The 21,180-nt window shown below is 41.5% G+C and overlaps 1 protein-coding gene across 1 annotated transcript in view; it reads left to right on the top strand.

Moving 5' to 3' along the window:
* The window catches only part of krt222 (keratin 222), a 49,098-nt gene extending 28,110 nt beyond the window's left edge, over positions 1-20,988 (top strand). Inside the window, exons 5-11 of the mRNA XM_049571790.1 lie at positions 592-745; positions 3,581-3,871; positions 8,544-8,669; positions 9,501-9,721; positions 14,266-14,486; positions 14,597-14,699; positions 17,371-20,988. Coding sequence (XP_049427747.1) covers positions 592-745; positions 3,581-3,871; positions 8,544-8,669; positions 9,501-9,721; positions 14,266-14,486; positions 14,597-14,699; positions 17,371-17,584 — 1,330 coding nt within the window. The 3' untranslated portion in view covers positions 17,585-20,988. The remainder of the gene's footprint in view (positions 1-591; positions 746-3,580; positions 3,872-8,543; positions 8,670-9,500; positions 9,722-14,265; positions 14,487-14,596; positions 14,700-17,370) is intronic.
* Positions 20,989-21,180: the final 192 nt, after the last annotated feature.

Genomic DNA, 21,180 nt, shown 5'->3' with positions numbered 1-21,180 from the left:
CAAGGTCTTTTTTTATCCTTTCTCTTGTAGTTTTGATTTTTGCAACATCCTCCTTCACTGTTATGCACCATCTTTAAACTCAAACCACAATCCTCAGTCACCTTAGAGGATACTCTCTAGCTCTTATCAGAAACCCCCTACCCCCTTTCAAGAATTTTGAAACTGGTTTTATCCAATGTTCAGATTTCTGTTCAGAAATATATGCAGATTAGCACATATTTAATTAAGTAATGTCTTATATGCATATTTAAACATAAACTTCAAAGAAAACTTGCAATAGAAACAATAATTGTCAAGACATAAGTGATCAAATAGGAAGGTTTCCAGGTTGACATCTATTAGTTAAAAATTTTCCTCTATTCACCTGCTGTGTTCCACTTAAACTGAGATTTTGGCAGGACTGAGGAATGTGTCAATATTTCAGGAAAGTAAAAACTTCCCACTTGACTTTGATCTGCACTCTATTTGAATAAATGTATTTTCTCTGTGTTTATTGAAGGATTCTATGTAATTGAATTATATGACATAGTTAAATGATTAACACTGAATGGGTCTCAATGAATAGCCTTGGCTGTTGACTTCATATCACAGATGTGAGACGGAGGAGGTGAACACCAGGCGTCTGGAGCAACAGGTTGCTCTGCTCAGGGAGTCAAAGAGGAAGGCGGATCAGAACAGCATCACACTGCAGGCAGACCTTCGGCACTCCATGACAGAGCTGCAGGAGATGCACCAGGAGTTTGAGGTCACTAAATGTACTGCCTGCAAAAGCTTGATACCTTTCCCTCTCTTTTTTCCCTTCCAACTCACGTGTCTGCCTGTGCCTGTCTATTTTTAATGCACCCTTTATTCACTCAGACAAAGAATACAAAAGACTTAACAATGACATCCTGCCAGTTGAGTTCATGTCTCGTCCTAAGATTGGGAGAAAAAAAGATTGTTTATACAAATAGGATTGCATTTGTAGCCCTTTGTGGAATTGAAACGTTCACATGGTGTGCTCCAGTGGCCTTGGGAGCAATATTGTCAGGAGCATTAGCTCTTGGTACGCTCATGAAAGTCAAAATGGTTTCAAGTGAGGGACCAGAAATGTTGATGATGCCTCTAATTGGCTCACAAATGGAGGATAATCCAGCACCTGTGAGGCAAAGTTTAGGGGAGCACTTACAGTGTTTTTGGGGCTAGAGACAGTGGCAGGACAGACTTAGATATCATGGGCATTGGAGGAAATTACCTGCATAATTGGAAGATGGTGTTGGACTTCTTTATGGCTGGAAGTTGAGCAGTTTATTGGACTTAGCATCGACTATGGAGCCAAACGTCTAAAAGGATTGGTCTCTCTTCTACTCAGGAGTTTTACAGAGTGAGAGCCACTCACAAGCCTCAAGCGGTCTCTTGTAGTGGGCGATAAGGTGTCTAAATGTGACATCTAACAGCACTTTGCTGCACTGAGTGTTTTTGTAGAGGGTGAGCGAGTTTGTGTAGAGGACTTTGCAAATTAAGTACCACTGTGCACCTTAAACACTAATGTTAGCCATGACTGAGACACCTGGAGGACAGTGATCGATAGGAATAGTCTCTCCTGGTGTGATTCCTGGGGTAGCAGAGGACTGGTCATATCGAGGAGGAGCAGTTTGGATCAGGACAGTTTGGACAAAAGTTCACTGACTGACATTGTAGTTGTTCCATCAGAGCTGAGGTTATATTCCTCTCTCTTTGGTGATGACATGCTGAGATGTTCACTAACCGGCAGGTGATGGTAAGTTGAATCAGATGGTGGGACTGCTGGACAGGCCTGCTTGAAACTTATATCTAGTGAAGGTTTGCTGTAGGTCTTGTTCTAATAAAGTTATTTGTGCAGTAATGGTGGCCGAGGCAACCATACAAGGTGCCACCTGCTACTCAGTTTTTAGCTCACTCGCACACCAATGGAACAGCCATTTGGTAGCATTTTGGGGCTCAGTATGTTGCCCAAGGATACTGTGACTTGGAGGAGCCGTGGCTCGAACCACCGATCTTCCGATTAGTGGACAACCCGCTCTACCTCTAAGCCACAGCCACCCAAGTGTGTGAGCATGTGAGTGAGTGTGTATGTGTTTGTGAAACTGAACTAAATTAGCCATGCAAGTAGCTTGACTCTCCACAAGTCGGAAATAGATCATTTGGAGTCGGCACTTCCGACTACCAAATCTTCCACCCTTAGTTTGGAGAAGCAGGCAGGAGTACTGCCACAGAAGCTACTGTGGACAGGGACAGCGGAAAAACATATTTCAGCCACCTAAAAAAAAAAAAAAAACAATATCAATTTAAGTGCATGCTATATTTAGAATATTTTTACTGCTTTACCTTGATGGGGAACTGAAGCCATTATATTGTTCTCTTGAAAGCCAGACTCCATTGAGAAAAACAGAGATTTAGCATGGCTGAACACAGGAGCTGCTGATCCACCACTGCCTTGATCAGTTATTGTGTGTGTGTTATTGAGTGACTTTGGGGATTAGAAGAGTTAGTAAACTCACACAATAACACACACAAAACAACCGATCGAGGCAGCGGTAGACCAGCAACTACCGTGTTCAGTGAGCTTAAATTGCTGTTTTTCTCAATGGAGTCTGGTGCGTTTGAAGAGAGCAAAGACAGGAAACTGAAGCCTTTAAAAACTTCCGTGTTGAAAAAGGGCTTTCTGCAGTAAAGTAAAGTGGTGGAAATAATCTCAATATAGCATACACTGAAACTCATTAACTTTTTAGGTGTTACTTTTTTGGTGAGTCTAAAATGCATTTCGTTGCTGCCCCCCATCCACAGCAGTGTATTGGTTAGCTTCTGTGGCAGTTTGTTTCTCCAAACTAGGGGCATGCTGATTGCCATCTACTGTATTTAACACTCTGACTATAAATAACTACCATCATACAACCCCATTCCAAAATTCTGGAATTATGCCATTAAGTACAGGTTCACAAATTTGTCCCCAGAGAATGAGGGAAAGGACTTTTGAGATGCTGACTGTGACCAGACAACTGGATTTAAACAAGAAGAGTACATGTGTGTGTGTGTGTGTGTGTGTGTGTGTGTGTGTGTGTGTGTGTGTGTATTCGCTATATTTCACAGCATCCAACAATTCCTCATCCCTTTACCCTGACCTCATCTGCCCCCTCTCTCTTCCCCCTTTCCCACCTCCTCATTCTTGCTGACTAATGCTTCCTCACTTTTATTGTCGTTTCCTGCATACAACGCACACACACGCATCTTCACACATGTAGGGCTCAGTACCTGATTCGTATGTTTTCTCCTGCCTCTGCATTGCGTGGACTGCCTCACAGCTCTCTGCCCCACACACACACTCAAACACACACACACACACACACACACACACACACACATCACTCTTGCCCTCTTTTTCTCCTTCACATTCAATCACTTATTCAGTCGCAAACAAGTTTCATCTGCCTTTTTGTCTTGTTTTTATCTTCTCACTATTTACATCATTCTCCTCTCACCCTTCCTCTGTCTCTCTTTCTCTCTCCCTCTCTCTGTCCCCCCCTCCCTCCCCCTTCTGATCCATCTGGTTGGCTGTTTGCAGGCAGCCCGGGCTCTGCAGCTGCAGCAGGCCGGCTCCTGTGATGCTCTGTTAGCAACGGCCACAGCAGCAGCAGGAGGGGAGGAGGAGGATGGCACAGGGATGGAGCTCACCCAGCTCCTCGACCGAATCAGAGCGCAGTGCGACCAGGGCAGACTTCCTGGCCTGGGCGAGAGACACCTCGGCCTGGGTGCCGCGTCAAATCCACTCCCCGGCTTGGTCGGGCCCAGCCGCTCTGGAGCAGCAGCAGCAGCAGCAGCAGCAGCATCCAGAACACACGGAATTCTCAGTGAGGTACGCATCCACTCCTGCATCTTCACTTATCTTTTTTTTCTCTCTATGCCTCTCTCATGTTGTCCTGGCCTGCAGCCAGGCAGACACACCCTCAGACCAACTCCAGGCTGTCCCACAGGCAAGGCTGAGTGATGTATATTGAGTTAAATGGTTATTGTTTGTTGACTGTGGTGAAAGGCCGGAGGGTTACAACTCACCCATGCCTCTCTGCCTTTTGTGTATTTGCCTTCATGCAGGTTTGTGTGTGTCTGTGTGCGATTGTCTCCTCACTCCCTTCACCTTCTCACTGTTACACAGAATTACAGTATTGTGTTACAGCACCAGCTACTACTCTGAGTGAATGATCCTTGATCTTCATTAAATATTTATGAGCCAAATTACAACCTCAGCATTCTCATTTACGAATCTTGCAAACATTTGCATCCTTTATCTACGATAACAGCAGCATTTTTCATTTCAAAGTAAGAGCTTTTCTACTGTTGTTTCAGCCTGACTGTCCTCCTTTTTATTATTGTGAAAGAAAACGCAGTCTGGGTGCCTTGTCTTACCCCAGTGTTCCTGAGCCACAGCACAATGACTTTGGTCTGACAGCGACAATAAAGTGCCTTGGCCGAGGGCTAAGAGCTACCACGGTGCTAAAATGGAGCAGGTTTCTTTGAAATGTCGTTGTTTACATCTGAGCTTCTCTGTCTCTACCACTGAAGTAACTGTTACACAACGCTGCAGTCAAGCCTGCATGACGTCCATAATTATCACAGAGGATATTTGCCTTAAGATAGTGCACTGTCTTTCAGAATAAGGGCTTTCCGAGCATATTAACACGCAATCAGCTGGACATTATTATGAACTGACCCAGGTAAAAGTTGAGTTGTAATGTTAACTTCATGAGTTGATAAAGTCTAAACTACAATGTAGAGTCAAAATTCTGATGCAGGCAACAAAACTACCAACACTACAGGACCTTCATCATTAAATCCACTACTCTTTTTAATCTTAAAGGTGCACTGTGGAGCTTTTTTTTGTAAATAGACAAAAGTTGTGTGCCTTTTGGTTATACCTTTCTTCTGTAACATCATGTGATTGTATGTTGTCATGCTTCATCTGTCTGTGCTGACTGTCTGCTTCTGCTACGTCCTCGAAAATGTGACTTTTGCTTGTCGTGTTTCAACTGGTTGTTTGCTCATCATTGTTTTGTATTATTGCCTGCTTTTTACATGTCCTACTCTGCATGATGCTGCTGTATCTATAAGCTTCCCATCCTGTTTTGCTTGTGTGTTTTATTTGTTGTTTTATTGGCCAGTTTAACACCAGGCTGAGGAAGGATAACATTTAACAATTAGCCTTTTGGCTACACATTTACAGTGATGTTGATTTATGTGCACTGTCCCTGATAATAAACACATAAATAAAAACACATTGTGTGTATCCTTGAGGTCATGAATGTGCTCAACTCATTTCCTTCATCATAAAACATTTGCAAAGCTGATTTTCTGCATTCTTTGCTTTCATGTTTACAAGCTTGTAGACTTCCTCCCTCCCCTTTTTGGCGTGTTGCTGTGTTTCTCAGTGGATGCCAACTGCTGATCTGTAAAATAGTGTGAAACCAGTGGCAGCAACATATGTTGTGTCATGCATGTGTGCCCTGAGGCATGTGCACTATACAAACAAAACAGGCCCGCCTGGAAAAACATTGCTCTATAGCACTACTAGTGGTCAAAACAGGAAGAGGCTCAGATAGAATCTACATAATGGGTCATAATAGAAAAATCAGATCAGTAAAAATATACACAAAGATATAGACACCAGTAGTCTGTCAAAATTAGACCAGTGATGTATGAAATATCACCTGAGATCAGTTCTGGAATTAAGTACAACACAAGCACTGTACTTAAAGGTACACTATGCAGGATTTTCCCAGCAAGCTCATTCAGCTCATACAATAGTAATCACTCTCAATCATCACTATACGTGTGTGGCGGTGAATTTATCTGCCATCTGCCTGTATATTCTTCTTATTTTGCTGTGCTGTTCCTAGGCAGAGCAAGCACGTGAGGTTTGGACTTCATATAAAGGTAGTGACTAGGCGCCAGACCATGAGCAACATGCATCCAAGAGGAAGCTACGGACATCACAACACAGCAAATATAGCAAGGCAAAATGCCAAGTAGACAAAGCTAGGGTTAACTTTCACTTTCACTCTTGACACTATTGTTTATATACAGTAGCCAACAATTCCTGCACAGTATAGTATACCTTTATGTGCAATGTGAAGCTATTTATACTCTGCATAGTATTTCCATTTTATGCTACTTTACACATCTACTACTACATTTCTGAGAGAAGTGTTGTAACTTCTTTCTCACTTTTTAATAAATTTGACAGCAGTAGTTATTAGATATCTCTACGTGCTTGTGACAGCTGTGGCTAAGGTATGTTTTGGGGTTTTCTGTCTGTCTCTCCCATTCTTGTGAACATGATACCTGAAGAAAGCCTCTAGTCAGTTTTCTCAAATTTGGCACAAACGGCCATTTGGACTCAAGATGAACTGGTCAGAATTTGGTGGTCACAAGTCACTGTGACCTCACTAAACACCATTTTGGACATAACTAAAGAATTAATGCATGAATTATGACAAAATTGAACACAAATATTGTATAGGATATGATAATGTAATGATGATATTTTATGTCCAAATTTCAAGAGTCAACTTCACTGTGACATCATATTATAGTGTAAAACACTTTTCTGGCCATTACTCAATGGCACAACTCAAGAACTGAGAGGGGAAACATTTGGTCATATACTGAATTAGTGACACTAATCATGACACTGTGCGGTGAAGATGAGTGTGAAGCATCTGTGTTTGAGAATTTGTAGCTCCTTTGCAGCATCATCCACATCTGAAACATTGTCAACTACCATGGCTATACATATACTATACATATACACATATATACATATACATATATACATACTATACATATAAGTGTGGACAGACACGGATGTAAACTGTAACTTGACTGGTTAGCAGAGGCATGCAACTGCGAGGCAGTAATTTAAGTTAAGATTTTAGATACAAAACATATGATCAGAAAATAAGATGTGATGCACTGTTATAGATTATACTCTTGGATATGCTTTGTCATATTTTGTATTTTTTTAATTTATTTTTTCATATATTTTTAAAAAATATTTATTTATTATTCAATTATTTTATTATTTTCTCTTTTTTTCCCCCTTCTTTTATCGTACATTGGTATTTGAGGATGTTGTGATTTGTACAATACTCATTGGACAGGTGATAATGATTTGGTAGTCAGGCCTCTGTTCCTCAGAGTTGATCTCATTTAATTAGTGGCACCAGCTGACAGTGGCAGTGGCACTGATGATCGTCAAGGACTGAAACATTTGCTGCCGTTTTATAACTTTTTAATTCTATTTTTTGTACTTTTTTAGCACCTTCTTTTGGTGCATGGATGTTCCGAATAAATTGCCATTTTCTGGCATTGATCTCAGCCTGTGAACTTTTTTTGTGGCTGTCCAGCTCACTTGAATTGGTGTGTGGGTATTTCTTCTGTGATCCTCTGTCGATTGTCTATTTTACAGAAGCACCCAAGATAAACTTTTTTTGTTATCCTAAGTAGGCGGAGTTTAACAGCAGCACTAAGACTTTGTTTTGGATTAAACCACCAAACAGTACATAAAGTAGTTTAAATAAGCTCCACCACTTATGGTACAGTGAATTTGTTAATATAATATATAATAATGTAACACTGTGACAGGAGCCATTCTGTATAATATGTAGGCTACTTTAACTTTTCAGTTTCAGTAAATAAGGACCTCTTCCATCACTGCCTGAGATGACAGATGGAAAATAATTTTCATTGCCATTGACATCCAACTTTATCCAAGTGTTATCAGTAATGAAGAGCTGATGTAGGATCATCTCTGCCTAAATTTGCTTGTTAAATATTTCCCTATTAATTAAAATATACTTTATGCATCGAAGAGAAAACGAGAACCACTGGAGTAATAAATTAAACAGAGAATAACTCACATAACTTGAGTCATCTTCTTTTGTTTTTACTGTCAAAATATTGTCATAACTGTGCTGAGACAGCTTCGCCGCTTCACTGCGTTTGAACGGGGGCGAGGACGGAGGGTGTGAGGCGCCTAACAGCTGTACAGTGTGTCAACACAGCTTGTACAGCTGTGTGTACACGCAGGCCTGGGTATCTACTCCACTGTCTGTTTACCTAAACTGACACACAAACTTCCAGCAGCACCACCTGTGGCTGCTTCTCCTCTGACTGTCTGACTGAGTGTCGATGGTCGAGAACTGTTACCAATAAGGGGTGTGTGTGTGTGTGTGTGTGTGTGTGTGTGTGTGTGTGTGTGTGTGTGTGTGTGTGTAAGTTTTTCTTATCAGGCCTATTTGGTTCATGTAGTGCAGATATTAATTCCAAGAATCCACACACTCTCATGTACAACACATTACATGCACATTTTTGGGTTAGAAAAACAGTTCCTCCCTTGTTATCTCATGCAGTTGGAGTTTACTGAATTTAAAATGAGACAGCGTGTTTGAATGGTTGTGTGAGACAGTGGCTTTGGTGGTGGTGGTGGGGTTCCTGTGCCTATTCTAACGTCTGACCCCTGTCACCTCACCCAGGAAGAGGCAGCATGGACACAGGTGAGCCTCGGCGGCGCTGCCCTGAGAGAGGCCCGGGCCGAGCTCGCTGAGGCCAGGAGGCAGTGGCACTCCCTGCAGGTGGAGATCGAGACCCTGCATGCCATGGTAAGAAACCGCACGTCATCTCGTATCACCACGGCCAACTCCCCAGCTATCACACTGATAACAAGTCTTCCACTGCAAGTGGCAGACTGCATGTGTTTATTTTGTAGTAATGACAATTTAAAGACACAGAATATTAGTAACATAAAATATAGCATAACATGCTGTAAAGCTACGTGTTAGCCCATCATCTACAGTGTTTTCAGACCTTTCAATAGGACTTTGAACCAACCCTTGACACATCTTAATGAGTTTACATAGCCTTTCTACATGCAAGTGGGATGCTGAATCAGTAAGTTCATATGAATATTTTATCTTTATTAATGTAAACTTATACATGACAAATGGTAATATATTTCAGTGAGGTTTTGAAGGCGGGCAACTCTAGCTGTCAACCGTGTCATGGAGAAACTGACACCATATTTTCAAAGAGTATCAAACTCAAAAAGTTTGATACATTTACACGTATTAACTCGAAGGACTCAGCTGTGCTTTGAGCTTAATGCTAGCAGTAGCTAGCATACAGTAGGTATGCTTAAAATATGACAATGTACTGTACACCATAAACCATGAGTGTCCTTTTGGCTCAACACTACAGAGACCTTGGTTGAGCTGGGCAAAGGAGGGCATGGCCAGATCAAACTAACCAAAAAAATTGGCAATGTTGGTCATGGGAAACCAGTGAGGGACGATGCCTCTTGTTTTTTAACAATTACACGATGTACAGTTAAAACATTAATAGGTTCTATGCACTTCTTTAAATTCATTGTGGAGTTATTAAAAACATAATAACCTGTCATTATCCTAATAGCTTTTGTACTTCTTGCTTTTCAGGAGAAAGGCCTGGAGAGCTCCCTACAGAACACCCAGCGGCTGTACTCCACCCAGCTGCAGGACCTTTCCCAGGTGATAGCTGGGCTGGAGAGCGAGCTGGAGCAGGTGAGGAGCGGGCTGGCCACCCAGCGTCAGCGCCACAGCCAGCTCCTCAACACCAAGATGAGGCTGGAGCGAGAGATCGGCACTTACCGACGTCTGCTGGAGCGTGAAGAGGGCAGGTGAGGGCAAGGGTCAGAGAAAGGAATGAAATCGTCACAGGGAGCAGGAAACAATTCTTCAGTTGGGATTTAGTGGTTTCTCCGTCAGCCAAGAAACTAATTAATACTGTGGAGCTGAAAAGGTTTTCCCAGAGCACTCAGGCGGCTTTACAGACTGTGAAAAAGAACAGTGGAGCAAAATAAAAAAGACAGCACATAAATACTCATATTGATATAGCAAATTACATATAAAGGGCAGACTACACACACAATGTATCTTCATTTAACGGTTCGTAGGATATCTTATGAACATTTTGTATGGTACCTAATGAATTAGCTAGTGTCCCTCAAATGGGGTCATCACATTACATAAGTAACATTAAGTTACGTATTTAAGGTAAATTTACGTAGGTTAGGTATAGGCAAGTAAAGTTACACTGGTTAGGTTTACAAAAACAGATTTGGTTGGACGTTGTCACGGTTCATACTTACTTTGTCGTCTTGTTACGTACTTAACGCAAATCTACAAACTTAGCGTAAAGCTACGTAGGTTAGGTTAAGGAAAAGAAACATGGTTGGGTGTCGTCATGTTACGTACCTAACGAAAATTAGGTAAGTTAGGTTTGGAAAGTGTCATCATGTTACGTACTTAACTTAAATCTACAAACTTAACGCAAAGCTGCATAGGTTAGGTTAAGGAAAAGCAACATGGTTGAGTGTCATCATGTTACGTACATAACAGAAAATTACATAGGTTAGGTTTAAGCAAGTGTCGTCAAATTATGTACTTTACGTAAAGCTAAAAATTTAACTTTAGTTATGTAGATTAGGTTTTGGAAAAGACACATGGTTGGGCGTACTTAACGTGAATTTATGTAGGTTAAGTTAAGGCAAGTGTCATGTTATGTAGTTAACGTTAAATCACGTAGGTTAGACAAGCGTCATCATGTTACATACTCAACATAAAGCTACAAATTTAACATAGAGTTACGAAGGTTAGGCTTAGGAAAAGAAACATGATGACGACCTACTTAGGACAACTTAAAATACTCAACGTTCACGTGGTTTCACACGGGACACAGCACCATTTTCTTAAACATTCCTTTATATAGCTGTCAAACAAATAATGTCATGTGTTGTGACATGTAACAGCAGTGGTGGGAAAATGACAAGAAATTGTAGTAATTTTTTATGTACAAAAAAGCACTAATGATAAACTAAGTGAAGATGACAAACTTTCAACTAGTGATTCACTGCCTAAATATCTAGCTCTGTCTTGAAGCAGAGAGGTTGATAGAATCCAGACAGTCAACTCGTCTTTGTCTGCTCTCACAACCCTTTCTCTGCCAGCATCAAGCTGTTTTATGAGGGAATATTCCAATCTTGTGGCATGGCCTTTAATTATCACAGACATCTCACATGCAGCTCCTTTGCAAATTAGCGCATTGGCTGCATCAGCCATGTGTTTGTCATTTTATAATTTGAGGAAATTAATTTGTTTGCCAGGTTACAGACAGGTTGGAGTGCTGCCTTTGGTTTTCCTCTTGTCTTTAGATTGAAGACGCTTTCAGTTCAGGATGTGACTTTGACTGATGTCATTGATGCAAGGAGAGACAGTACGTGGGATCTGAGATTTGAATTGTTTGTTCATGTTTGAATTGGGTGGGACAAAACAAAGAGATGAGAGCGTCCTCATACATCAGTAAAAATGACTCTTAGTAAAAAATAAAAGGCACAAAAGATAATACTGAAAGGTCAGAGCACGATACTTGTCTATCATCTTTTATCCACCCAGGGTCTTGTTCAGGCTGTGCAAATTAAGTTCACATATGAGAACAAGAGAAGGAGTAGAAAAGCAGGAAGAAAGGAGGATTAAGTAAGAGTAAAGGGATCAGGCCCCGAGAAGTGTGCCAGGATTTGAAGCCAATTTTACAAAGTGGCCAAACTGTTTAACTACAACTTCCAAGTCTGTCATATGATGCCTTTGGACCCAGAGAGCCTTTTCCCCACAGACTTACATTGTGAAAGAGACATCTGTAACTCAGTAGATACATTTTTTGAGCATCAGAGCTCCTTGTAAAATGACTCATTTCACTACTTGAATTTTATCCATTCTGTCCGATAACATTTTGATTAAATTAGATAAATAAGAATAATTAAATAAATAAATTCAAGTTAGTGGGGCTCTAAAGTGGAAGTCTCTATTGTGCTTGTTCCATGGGCCCAATGATGCACAAGATCTGGGTAATTTTATACCTGCAAAGTCAAACTGTTTTGCATTACTGAACAGCATTCACAGGAATGAACGGGGCCCTGCCTCCAACACTGTATCCAGTTCTCCACACATCTGTGAAAGGGACAACAAATCGATATATGCTGTAAAATGAAATTCTCAAGAATTGAATGCACACACACGTACAAAAACAAACATTTGAGCCAAATTTCTTGGAAATCCATCCTATAGTTTTCGAGCCATTTCACTAAAAATGGAAAATGTCAACCCCATGGTGGCGTTCAAGGTAAAGCCAGCAGATTATCAACGTCAGTAGGCGTCATCCTGCGAGGACCATAAGTGTCTTTGCTTTGGTTAAATTAAGTGTGGACTTTTTTTTTTTTACTTAAACACCTTGTTGGCTGGTAAAGTAATGTTAGTACACCACCTCAATCATTGTATGTTTCTGCAAACCATATATAAGTGACATTTGTATGTTATGTTTAGGCACAAAAATCACTTGGTCATGGTTAGGAAAAGATCACGTTTTAGCTTATAAAACCAATACCCAGTTCAGTCAGGACCACTTTAGTCAAAGAAAACTTTATTTCCATTTGCATTATTAGATTTGGTGGTATGGTTCTGTTCTGGGGCCTCTCTGCCTTTCCAAAGCCTATGCAGAAAGCCTAAGGCAGAAAGAGCACACCTCTCCGCCCCTCCATGCACCTTCGTGGAAAGCCTTAAGGTAGAAAGAGCACTCCTCTCCGCCCCTCCATGCACCTTCTTGGAAAGCCTTAAGGTAGAAAGAGCACACCTCTCCACCCCTCCATGCACCTTCTTGGAAAGCCTTAAAGTAGAGAGAGCAAACCTCTTCGCCCTTTCATGCACCTTCTTGGAAAGCCTTAAGGTAGAGAGAGCAAACCTCTCCGCCCTTTCATGCACCTTCGTGGAAAGCCTTAAGGTAGAGAGAGCAAACCTCTTCGCCCTTTCATGCACCTTCGTGGAAAGCCTTAAGGTAGAGAGAGCAAACCTCCCTGCAGCAACAGCAGGAAAGCAGCAACAATAACCCCCCGGGAACAGAACAGAGCAAGCAAACAGACAAACATTGACAAACTGAAATTATATTGATGCGTCAGACACAGCGTGAAAAGGAGGAGCTGGGGTGGAGGCAGGTTGCAAAGCAGCTTGCAGAGGAAGCAGCAACGGTAGGCAGGTGGCACCATCCCTGCTGGAAACACAGCAAAGCACTGCTAGAAAAAATCCACTTTTGTTATTTGTTGGTCTTGAACAGTAGTCTACAGCAGTCTGCACCTTGGCCGGTGTCTTTCCCAAGTGTTACGCCATCCACTATCCCCTCTACCTTCCGATAACAACGTGAACTCATATACTGTGTCACTTCAGAAACATTTATATGATACGTATGAAACACCACAAATCTTGTTTTTCCACTTACACTGTTGCCATCATGGAGGTTACCAAAATGAAACAATACAAATCAGAACCCAGCAACCTGCAATTAACAATATTAAACTGGTGTGTCTGTGTGATGAAGTTTAATATGAGACACCCTCTTCTGTCAGGTAATTCCAATGAATCACTGCTATATGGACCATGTGATGTGTCACCTCTTTGTGGAGGTACCTAGCACACTGATCAGATACGGTGGGGCAAGAAAACGCTGCTAAACCTGTCTGTTGACTGGTCAAGAGAGAACTGTCAATGTTGCTCAAAAAAGGACTCAGTGCTTGGGCTGTAAACAGTTAAGCCTGGTCTTGCTCTAAAAATGTTGGCGCGCAACCCCATGGATGACCAATAAGGTGTAGACATTCCTTTGCATCCCCATAAATAGGAAATACAGTGAGAGCTGGATTGACTAGTGCTTTTATTATCTGGTAACAACCCCTCCCCCTCCCCCCCTACATTTAAGACTACTGTCTGCAGTGGAAACACTAAACATGTCTAGAGTTTAGGCACATGTCTGTATAGGTTACATCCTGGCTCTAAGGGCATTATTTCAAAGTGTTCAGTGGAAACATGGCTTTAGGCTGGTGTGGGCAGACAGTCCCATTGTGCTACAGACTATGTAAAGGTGGAGTGAAAGGCTTGGGGGGGTTCAGTGAAGTGTTTCTCCATTTCCTGTCTGCATGCTAAGCTAAGCTAACTGTCTGGTTTGTAGCTTGATATTTATAAGAGTGACATCAATCTTTTCATCCAGCTCTTTCCATGAAAGTGAACAAAAGTATTTTTCCTAAATGTACATCACATTAATCAAGACACACACAGACATGCACAAACATGCAATCCACATGCCTTCTCGTTGTCATCGCTCTTCACTCTGCCCTTTTGCCTGCAGGTACATGGGCCGAAATGGGCAGCCGATGACTCTGCGGCCTTGGAGGTCTTCCATGGAGGAGCCCAAGGAGAACGGACTGGAGAACGGCTTCAGTGACCCTGCTATTACTCCGGATGAACCCAAGTCTGAGCCCCTGCCTGAAATACCTTCACTGCTCCCAGCAGACAGTGGGCTAAAGAAAAGCATACTGCATCGACAGCAAAGCCTTGTGATACTCACAGGTAACACACACACACACACACACACACACACACACACACACACACACACACACGTATACTGTTTCACTACAGTCATATCTTGTTATAATGTCATTAATGTCTCCTCACAGAGCCAGAGCAAGATAAGGACTTGCCAATCTCCACTGTGAAGACTCAGGAGATTCTTCAGGGCAATGTGGTGCGGGAGAGTGCAGAGGGTCACGGCACCATTGAGTAAGTATCGATGTTTTCGCCCCCTATTGACTTGTCGTCAGCACCTTCGGTTCAGTCTGACATGTAGGCATTTTCGCGCAGAAAGCACCAACAGCATCACTTCAGAGCCCAGTGTTCTACATTACCCAGATAAATGCCTCTTTGACTACAAAACAACGTAGTTTCTTGCTTGCTTAATCTCCTGAAGCCTTCACACCTCTCCAGCTTTGAATCAGTGAGTTATTTATTGACTCATTAGTTCGTGATTACACAACCATCCACGTCCTCCCCGCCCCGGCGACGTCTGGTCCAGCAGACAAGATGAGCAAACTCTCAAAGGAATTACCATTACACGTCAAGCAAGTTACGAGGCATAAAACGTTTAGTTGGCTGCACAGGTTCCCATGAGTAATTCAGCACAGCGCTGCATGGGAATTTTCCTCCTCTATTGGCTTGTTTGATGTGGAGTACTGTCCTGGTGTGGAGTCTTCAGGGTGTGGCACCTGTTATTGTTGGATGAGACATGGGTGGAATTCCTCAGTCAGGTGTTACCAGCCACATGCACGCAGCCAAAAAGCGACACGCAGGGATGTCCTTTGAGAGCCACGCACAACACACACGCTGAATATTCCTTGCCTGAGCCTCTGAACAGACTCTACCAGTGACCTCTGTCTCTGTGTCAAAGGTCTGGATGCTGAGGCATTTCTCTCCTCCTCCTTTTTTTTTATTTGGTTGCAGCTCCAAGTTCTCTTTCTTGTGTTTATTGCCTCTTTTATTAAGCCATCACTGCGTTTATGTGTCGTATTAAAGAAGTCAGGCTTGGACATACTTTCCCTCAAGTGAGGATCCATGTCAGCCTCCAGCAGGAAAAGGGAGGGCTGGGAGGTGAGCTTACCATCCTCCTACTGCCAACATCAGGTGAAACTAAAACTACATAGATGCTGCTGGGTCTGGAATAAGTTGTTTGAGTGCAGACAACACAGCAGCAGTGGAGAAGGAAAGAGTACATGCGCTAGATGTGTTTGCTACTACGGAACGCTGTTGGCACCGACAGTTTTACTCTTGAAATACAAGTGGGTACAACGTAGAAAAGAGAAACTGATCCCTTTTTTAGTGTCGATCCTACTGAGGCTAGGATCAATCTTCAAGACATGTTTAACCCTGTGGTCTCTCAGTGCCTCTCAGCTGTCCTCTTAGCTGCTGCTACTCGTTCCTCTGAGGCAGCTAGAGTAGGCCTGTATCATGCTTGAGCCAACATGAAATTAATGGCAACAAAAGAAACAGGGAAAAAGCAGTTACAGTTTATTGAAATGTAACGTCACTACTCTACTGCTCTGTTGATCGGTACTGAAAAGCGTCACCGTAGCGATTTGCGACTTGCCCCAAGTTGCTTTGTTGATACGGAGTTTAGCCTAATACAGTTGCAGTCACAATGGTACACATAAAAATGGCCAACACTCTGACTATTTTGTTACGTTGATTTGAATGGGAATGTCCATTCTGCTGTCATTTCATTTCTATGGGATGTACATAAGCTGATTACATCCCGGCACTAGTTAAATCCTGTGGTGATAATGGAACTGTGATTCATTATACAGTGGAAGCCAGTCCATTCAGCATTTGGCACATGCTTGTCTGACCCAGTGATTTAAAATATATACATAACTGGACCTAGATCTAACCCAACTGACGCAACCTGGTGCATGAAAGAGATGAAAGACACCGGGAACTTGGGCGGGTCTCAGGTCTTTTTTATGGACCGGACAAACTTGGTAATTAAAATAGCTCGTAAAGACACTGTTCCCTTTGTTGTAGTTGTTATTGTTGTGAGCTGCACCTGATCACCCGGTGCTGCTGCTCAATGTTTTTTTCACTTTACTTTCACTCTTGTAATTTCATCCTAAGTCTCATCACGCAACTTACATACACAGTACTTATGTATTTCTGTTTTGATCAGCGCCGTTCATGGGTCTTCTCGGATTCACTCAGTAATTACACATAGTCATAAACAGACCCGGGACCAGATGTAATAGAGTAGAACAAGACCTGAACAAGACTGGCCATAATAAAATGTGGACCTGAAGCCGAATGGTTCACAGTTCGGGTCTAGGGTTCTAGGGTCCTTGGGTCTAGGTAGACCTATGAAGAACTCTAGTGTGTATCTTTCAGAGAAATGTTTTGTATTTAGTTCGGTAGAAATGGCAAGATCCCAGACCCTGATCCACAATATTCAATGCCAGACTGGTTGTATGTTGTTACAAAGGAGGTGCATATTCTGACATGTAGCTCTTGTAGCAGGTCACATCTAAGGCAGCTGAAGTGCTCTTCCTTGCTGCCCTCTGGTGTTACTTTGCAACCAGGAGCATCATGCAGATATTAAAGAATGAAAGACATTTTTTATGACACACATTACCATTGAAATGGCCCATCCCACTTGGGATTACATGACACACAATGATACTGTGAATAAAAAATAGACTCTTGGCAGCTGACATCCACATTCATCATTGCGGCATACCACATACAACAAATTTACATCTTATGACACAAGAGATTATAGACCTAAAACATAAATACACCAATACAAAACTTTTTTACTCTTATTGTCCATGTGTTGTCCAAATAATCTGATAATGCATTATTTATCATCATCACCTTTTATTGCCACGACTTCTAACCTCCTCCCCTGCAGGACAGAGAAAATTGACAAAGTGATAAAGCAGTGGGAGGGCTCCTTCTTCAGGGGGAATCCCAAGCTGCGGAAGAAGTCTGTGTCGCTGCGCTTCGACCTGCACATGGCTGCGGCAGACGAGGGGTGTGCCCAGACTAAACAGGACAGCCTCCCTGACGTGGAGGTGCGTCTCATCATGAAGAGATCTCGCAGCATCCCAACCATCACACAGTAGCTCTCACCGGTCGGCCAGAGTCAGCGCTGCTTCACAGATGTTTGTGGTAACACTGGTGATGTTGAAGTTACAGAAATAACAGCTGTGTCATTGAGAACTGGGATATGACCATCCATTGCTGTCATGCTTAATATGAATTTTCAAATCACAACCTTCATTGAACTTTGCATCACAGCTGATGACTGAAACAGTTTTCTCTCATCTAATCTTGACTCTGGCAGGATAAGCTTTACCCGACAGGCTTTTGTGCTGATTTAATGGGGCCATTTTTATAGTGTCAAAAACCCACATGGCATCTATCAGACCTTCATTCATTGCCTTACAAAGGATATCAATTTAATATGTAAACATATTTCTAGATCAAAAAAATGTCTCTCAATACCATCACTGTTTCAGTATGAGGTCACTGGACAGAAGAGATTATATCGACCGTATGACTCTGCTTAACTACAGCATTTAATAACACTTGGTACAGGAGGCTGAGTGCACAGATAGATGGAGATAAATGGAGGCGTGGAGTCACAGATAACCATGAGCTGCTGTGAACTATCTAAAGGTGGATATTTTTTTTTGTTTAATTTCTTTAAGAGACTATATGAAAATTATTAGGGGGAGGAGGGTGCAGAAGAGGGGGAGGATTATGTAAGTACTGCAATGCTATCTCTTCATTTAGCACTTGATTTATCACAATAGATTCTCCCAAAATTCACTTTTTTCTGCATCTCATGAGAAAGCAGAACAATAAAACAACAGGGCTAGAATATTCAGCGAAAAGAACACATTATTTTGTTTGTCAAAAGCACAATTCTTTGTGCACTTATTGAAGGAGAAATGCAGCTTATTCTCATTCCCAGGGCATCACATATCACCGCTTTGTCACACCCCTCAGCGTGTGATATCGACGCCAAAGGCACCTGTGGCGTCGATATTAGGCCACAGCTACCAGGCTTTCAGCAGATTCAAATGTAAACCCATCCACAACAATTCCTTTAGAGAGCGACTGACATTGTATGAAGAGCAAAAAAGCGTACTGTGGGAGAGAGGTGAGGTGGTCAGGTCAAACACAACTGGACTTTCATCCAGGAGACCAGTCCGTGTCCTGTGTGAAACCAAAAGTCCGTGTTGTTTAACCTAACGTTTGGAATTTAAGCCTGCTCATTGCGCACTGACGTAACTCACATGATGTGTTTACATGACGTTATGGTACATATGTACTTATTTTAACCCAAAACATGATTTTTTTTCTTTTAAAACCCAACCAAGACGATTTGTTGCCTAAACCTAACCACAACCATTTCACAACGTTAACCACGTGTTATAATGTGTTTAAGTTGTGCAACCTGTGCAGCTTAGACGCCAAAGGGGCGTGACAGTTTATTGGTATTTAACGACCTGGGATGAGAAAGGGTTGTAAAATGAGTTGTAAGAGTTAAATTGGTCTTTGACAGATGACATAGAACTGAATTGTTTCATGAAACCAAAGTGCATTGTGGGTCTGATTGCAATTTTTTGAGGTATTCTGTTTTGTTTTGTTTTTTTTTATTTACATTTGCTTTTATGTTAAAATATATAGCACTAAATAATTTGACATTGCTTAAATAATTATATTGTAACTTTATCACAGTCTAAAAGCACTGGTTGTAGACCTGCAGCAATTAATTGATCAGGTGTCAAGTATTAAATTAGTTGCCAACTAATTTGATATTCTGTTAAACGGTTTGAGTAATTTTACAAGAAAATAAATATTAATATTTTATAGTTTTGTAACTCCTCTATGACAGTTAACTGAATGTATTTGGATTGTGGGCAAGACATTTTAGGACATCGTCTGAGACATTTTTCACCATTTTCTGACATTTTATAAACCAAACACTTAATCAAGAAAATACTCAACAAATTAATTAGCAATGAAAATAATAGTTAGTTACAGCCTTATTTTTTCCTTTCTAACCAGTGGTGTTAGTGATAAGCTTATTCTGATAATATATTGTTTTATCCAGTGTAAGTGATTGCTCATCGTAAACATCTTCTAACAGACAATTTATTACTTCTTACATCCTATAAACAGACACTGACTCATTCAGTGAGCACTTAATATAATTCGGTATTAATTTTACCTCCATGCTGAATAGACATGATGTTTCCCAGGTAATGCTCGCCAGCCATAACAACACAGTAATTTTTTTTAGGATGTAGGGGCATCTACTGGCAGAAATAGAATATAATGTCCTGTTGTATGTTTTCATCAGTTTATCATCACCTGAAAAAAATAATCATGTTTTCTTTAACTTAGAATGAGCCATTTATCTACATATAGAGCGGGTTGTCTTCCAAAGAGTTCACTATGTTGTTCTAGAACAGACAAACCAAATGCTAGCTCAAGATAGGGCCATTTGCATGGATACATCGGACACAGTAGTTTTCCTACATAACTGGCACACAGGGGAAGTTTCAGTTTTGCAACCTCACCACTAGATGTCACTAAATCCTACACACTGGACCTTAAAATCAAAGTTCTACTGAGTGAAATGTGATGCCTAATTTAGCAAAAGACCTCAGTGACATTAGTTATACAAAATAGTGGTAGTATAAATAACTTTTGGCAATCATTTTTATATGATAAGAAATAAGTACAGTTGTAAAGAGGCCATTGGTGGTGGTCAGTGAGCTTCAACATACTTATAGTGTCTGAACTGCTCACAGGTATGCACAATGATACTGTAAACAAGATTGTTTGTATCATCCAAGTACGAGGTTAAAGGCAGCAACGTGGGGTTAGCAACTTTTTGCTGTCAGGGCATGTGGATTGGTGTCGCTAATAGGTAACAGTTTTGCCAAATAACAGCTCCTGACATCCACACTGAGTTTGTCTTGGTCTGGTATTCTCTAAGTTTGCTTTCGCGTCATCTGTCTGATAATTTAATGGGCTGGATAACTTATTTGTTGTTTACTGTACCGCTCGCTGTAGCTATACCTTCAAAGTGGCGCATCAGGGACATCACACACGATACACACACGTGGCTGACAAAGACCGATAGAGCTGTAGTACTAAGATTTTGTGGAGAGGGGCGTTGCACTTCTTTTCTTAGTCGAGGGGCCCTAATAATTTCCCTACAGTCCCTAAACGCTTGCACTGCAGACACCTACAGCACTTAGAAGAACATCAGCACTGAGAGAGAAATCCAGATTGTGTGTACTTTGTGGGTCTTTTGTCTTTGCAGTTCATTCTCTATGTTGAGAAAAAAAAAACTTGCAACACAAAGTGATAATGTAGCTACATTTTAGGATGCATTATCACAAAAAAATAAGGTAAAAAAAAAAAGCTCACTGTGATCTCAACGGCAGTGAGGCTCTTAACACTCACCATGTGTCTCAGAGAATTTAGATTCCCTGTCTTAACCAGAGGAGGGCAGTATTTGTAAATAGTTAACACTGCAGTGTATCTTCAATGCTCAACTCCGGGTTGTGTAGCACATGCTATCTGTTACACCTTAGATTAAGAGTTTTTATGCTAAACTTTGAGTTGGCACCAAAGATATTTAAAAAAATATATATACAATAAGAAAAAGGACCATTGTGCATTGCATTTGGGTGCC

The sequence above is a fragment of the Epinephelus fuscoguttatus genome, linkage group LG3 (assembly GCF_011397635.1).
Source record: "Epinephelus fuscoguttatus linkage group LG3, E.fuscoguttatus.final_Chr_v1".
NCBI lineage: Eukaryota > Metazoa > Chordata > Actinopteri > Perciformes > Serranidae > Epinephelus > Epinephelus fuscoguttatus.
Note: the sequence above shows the minus strand (reverse complement) of the source record. Positions and strands in the feature narration are given on the sequence as shown.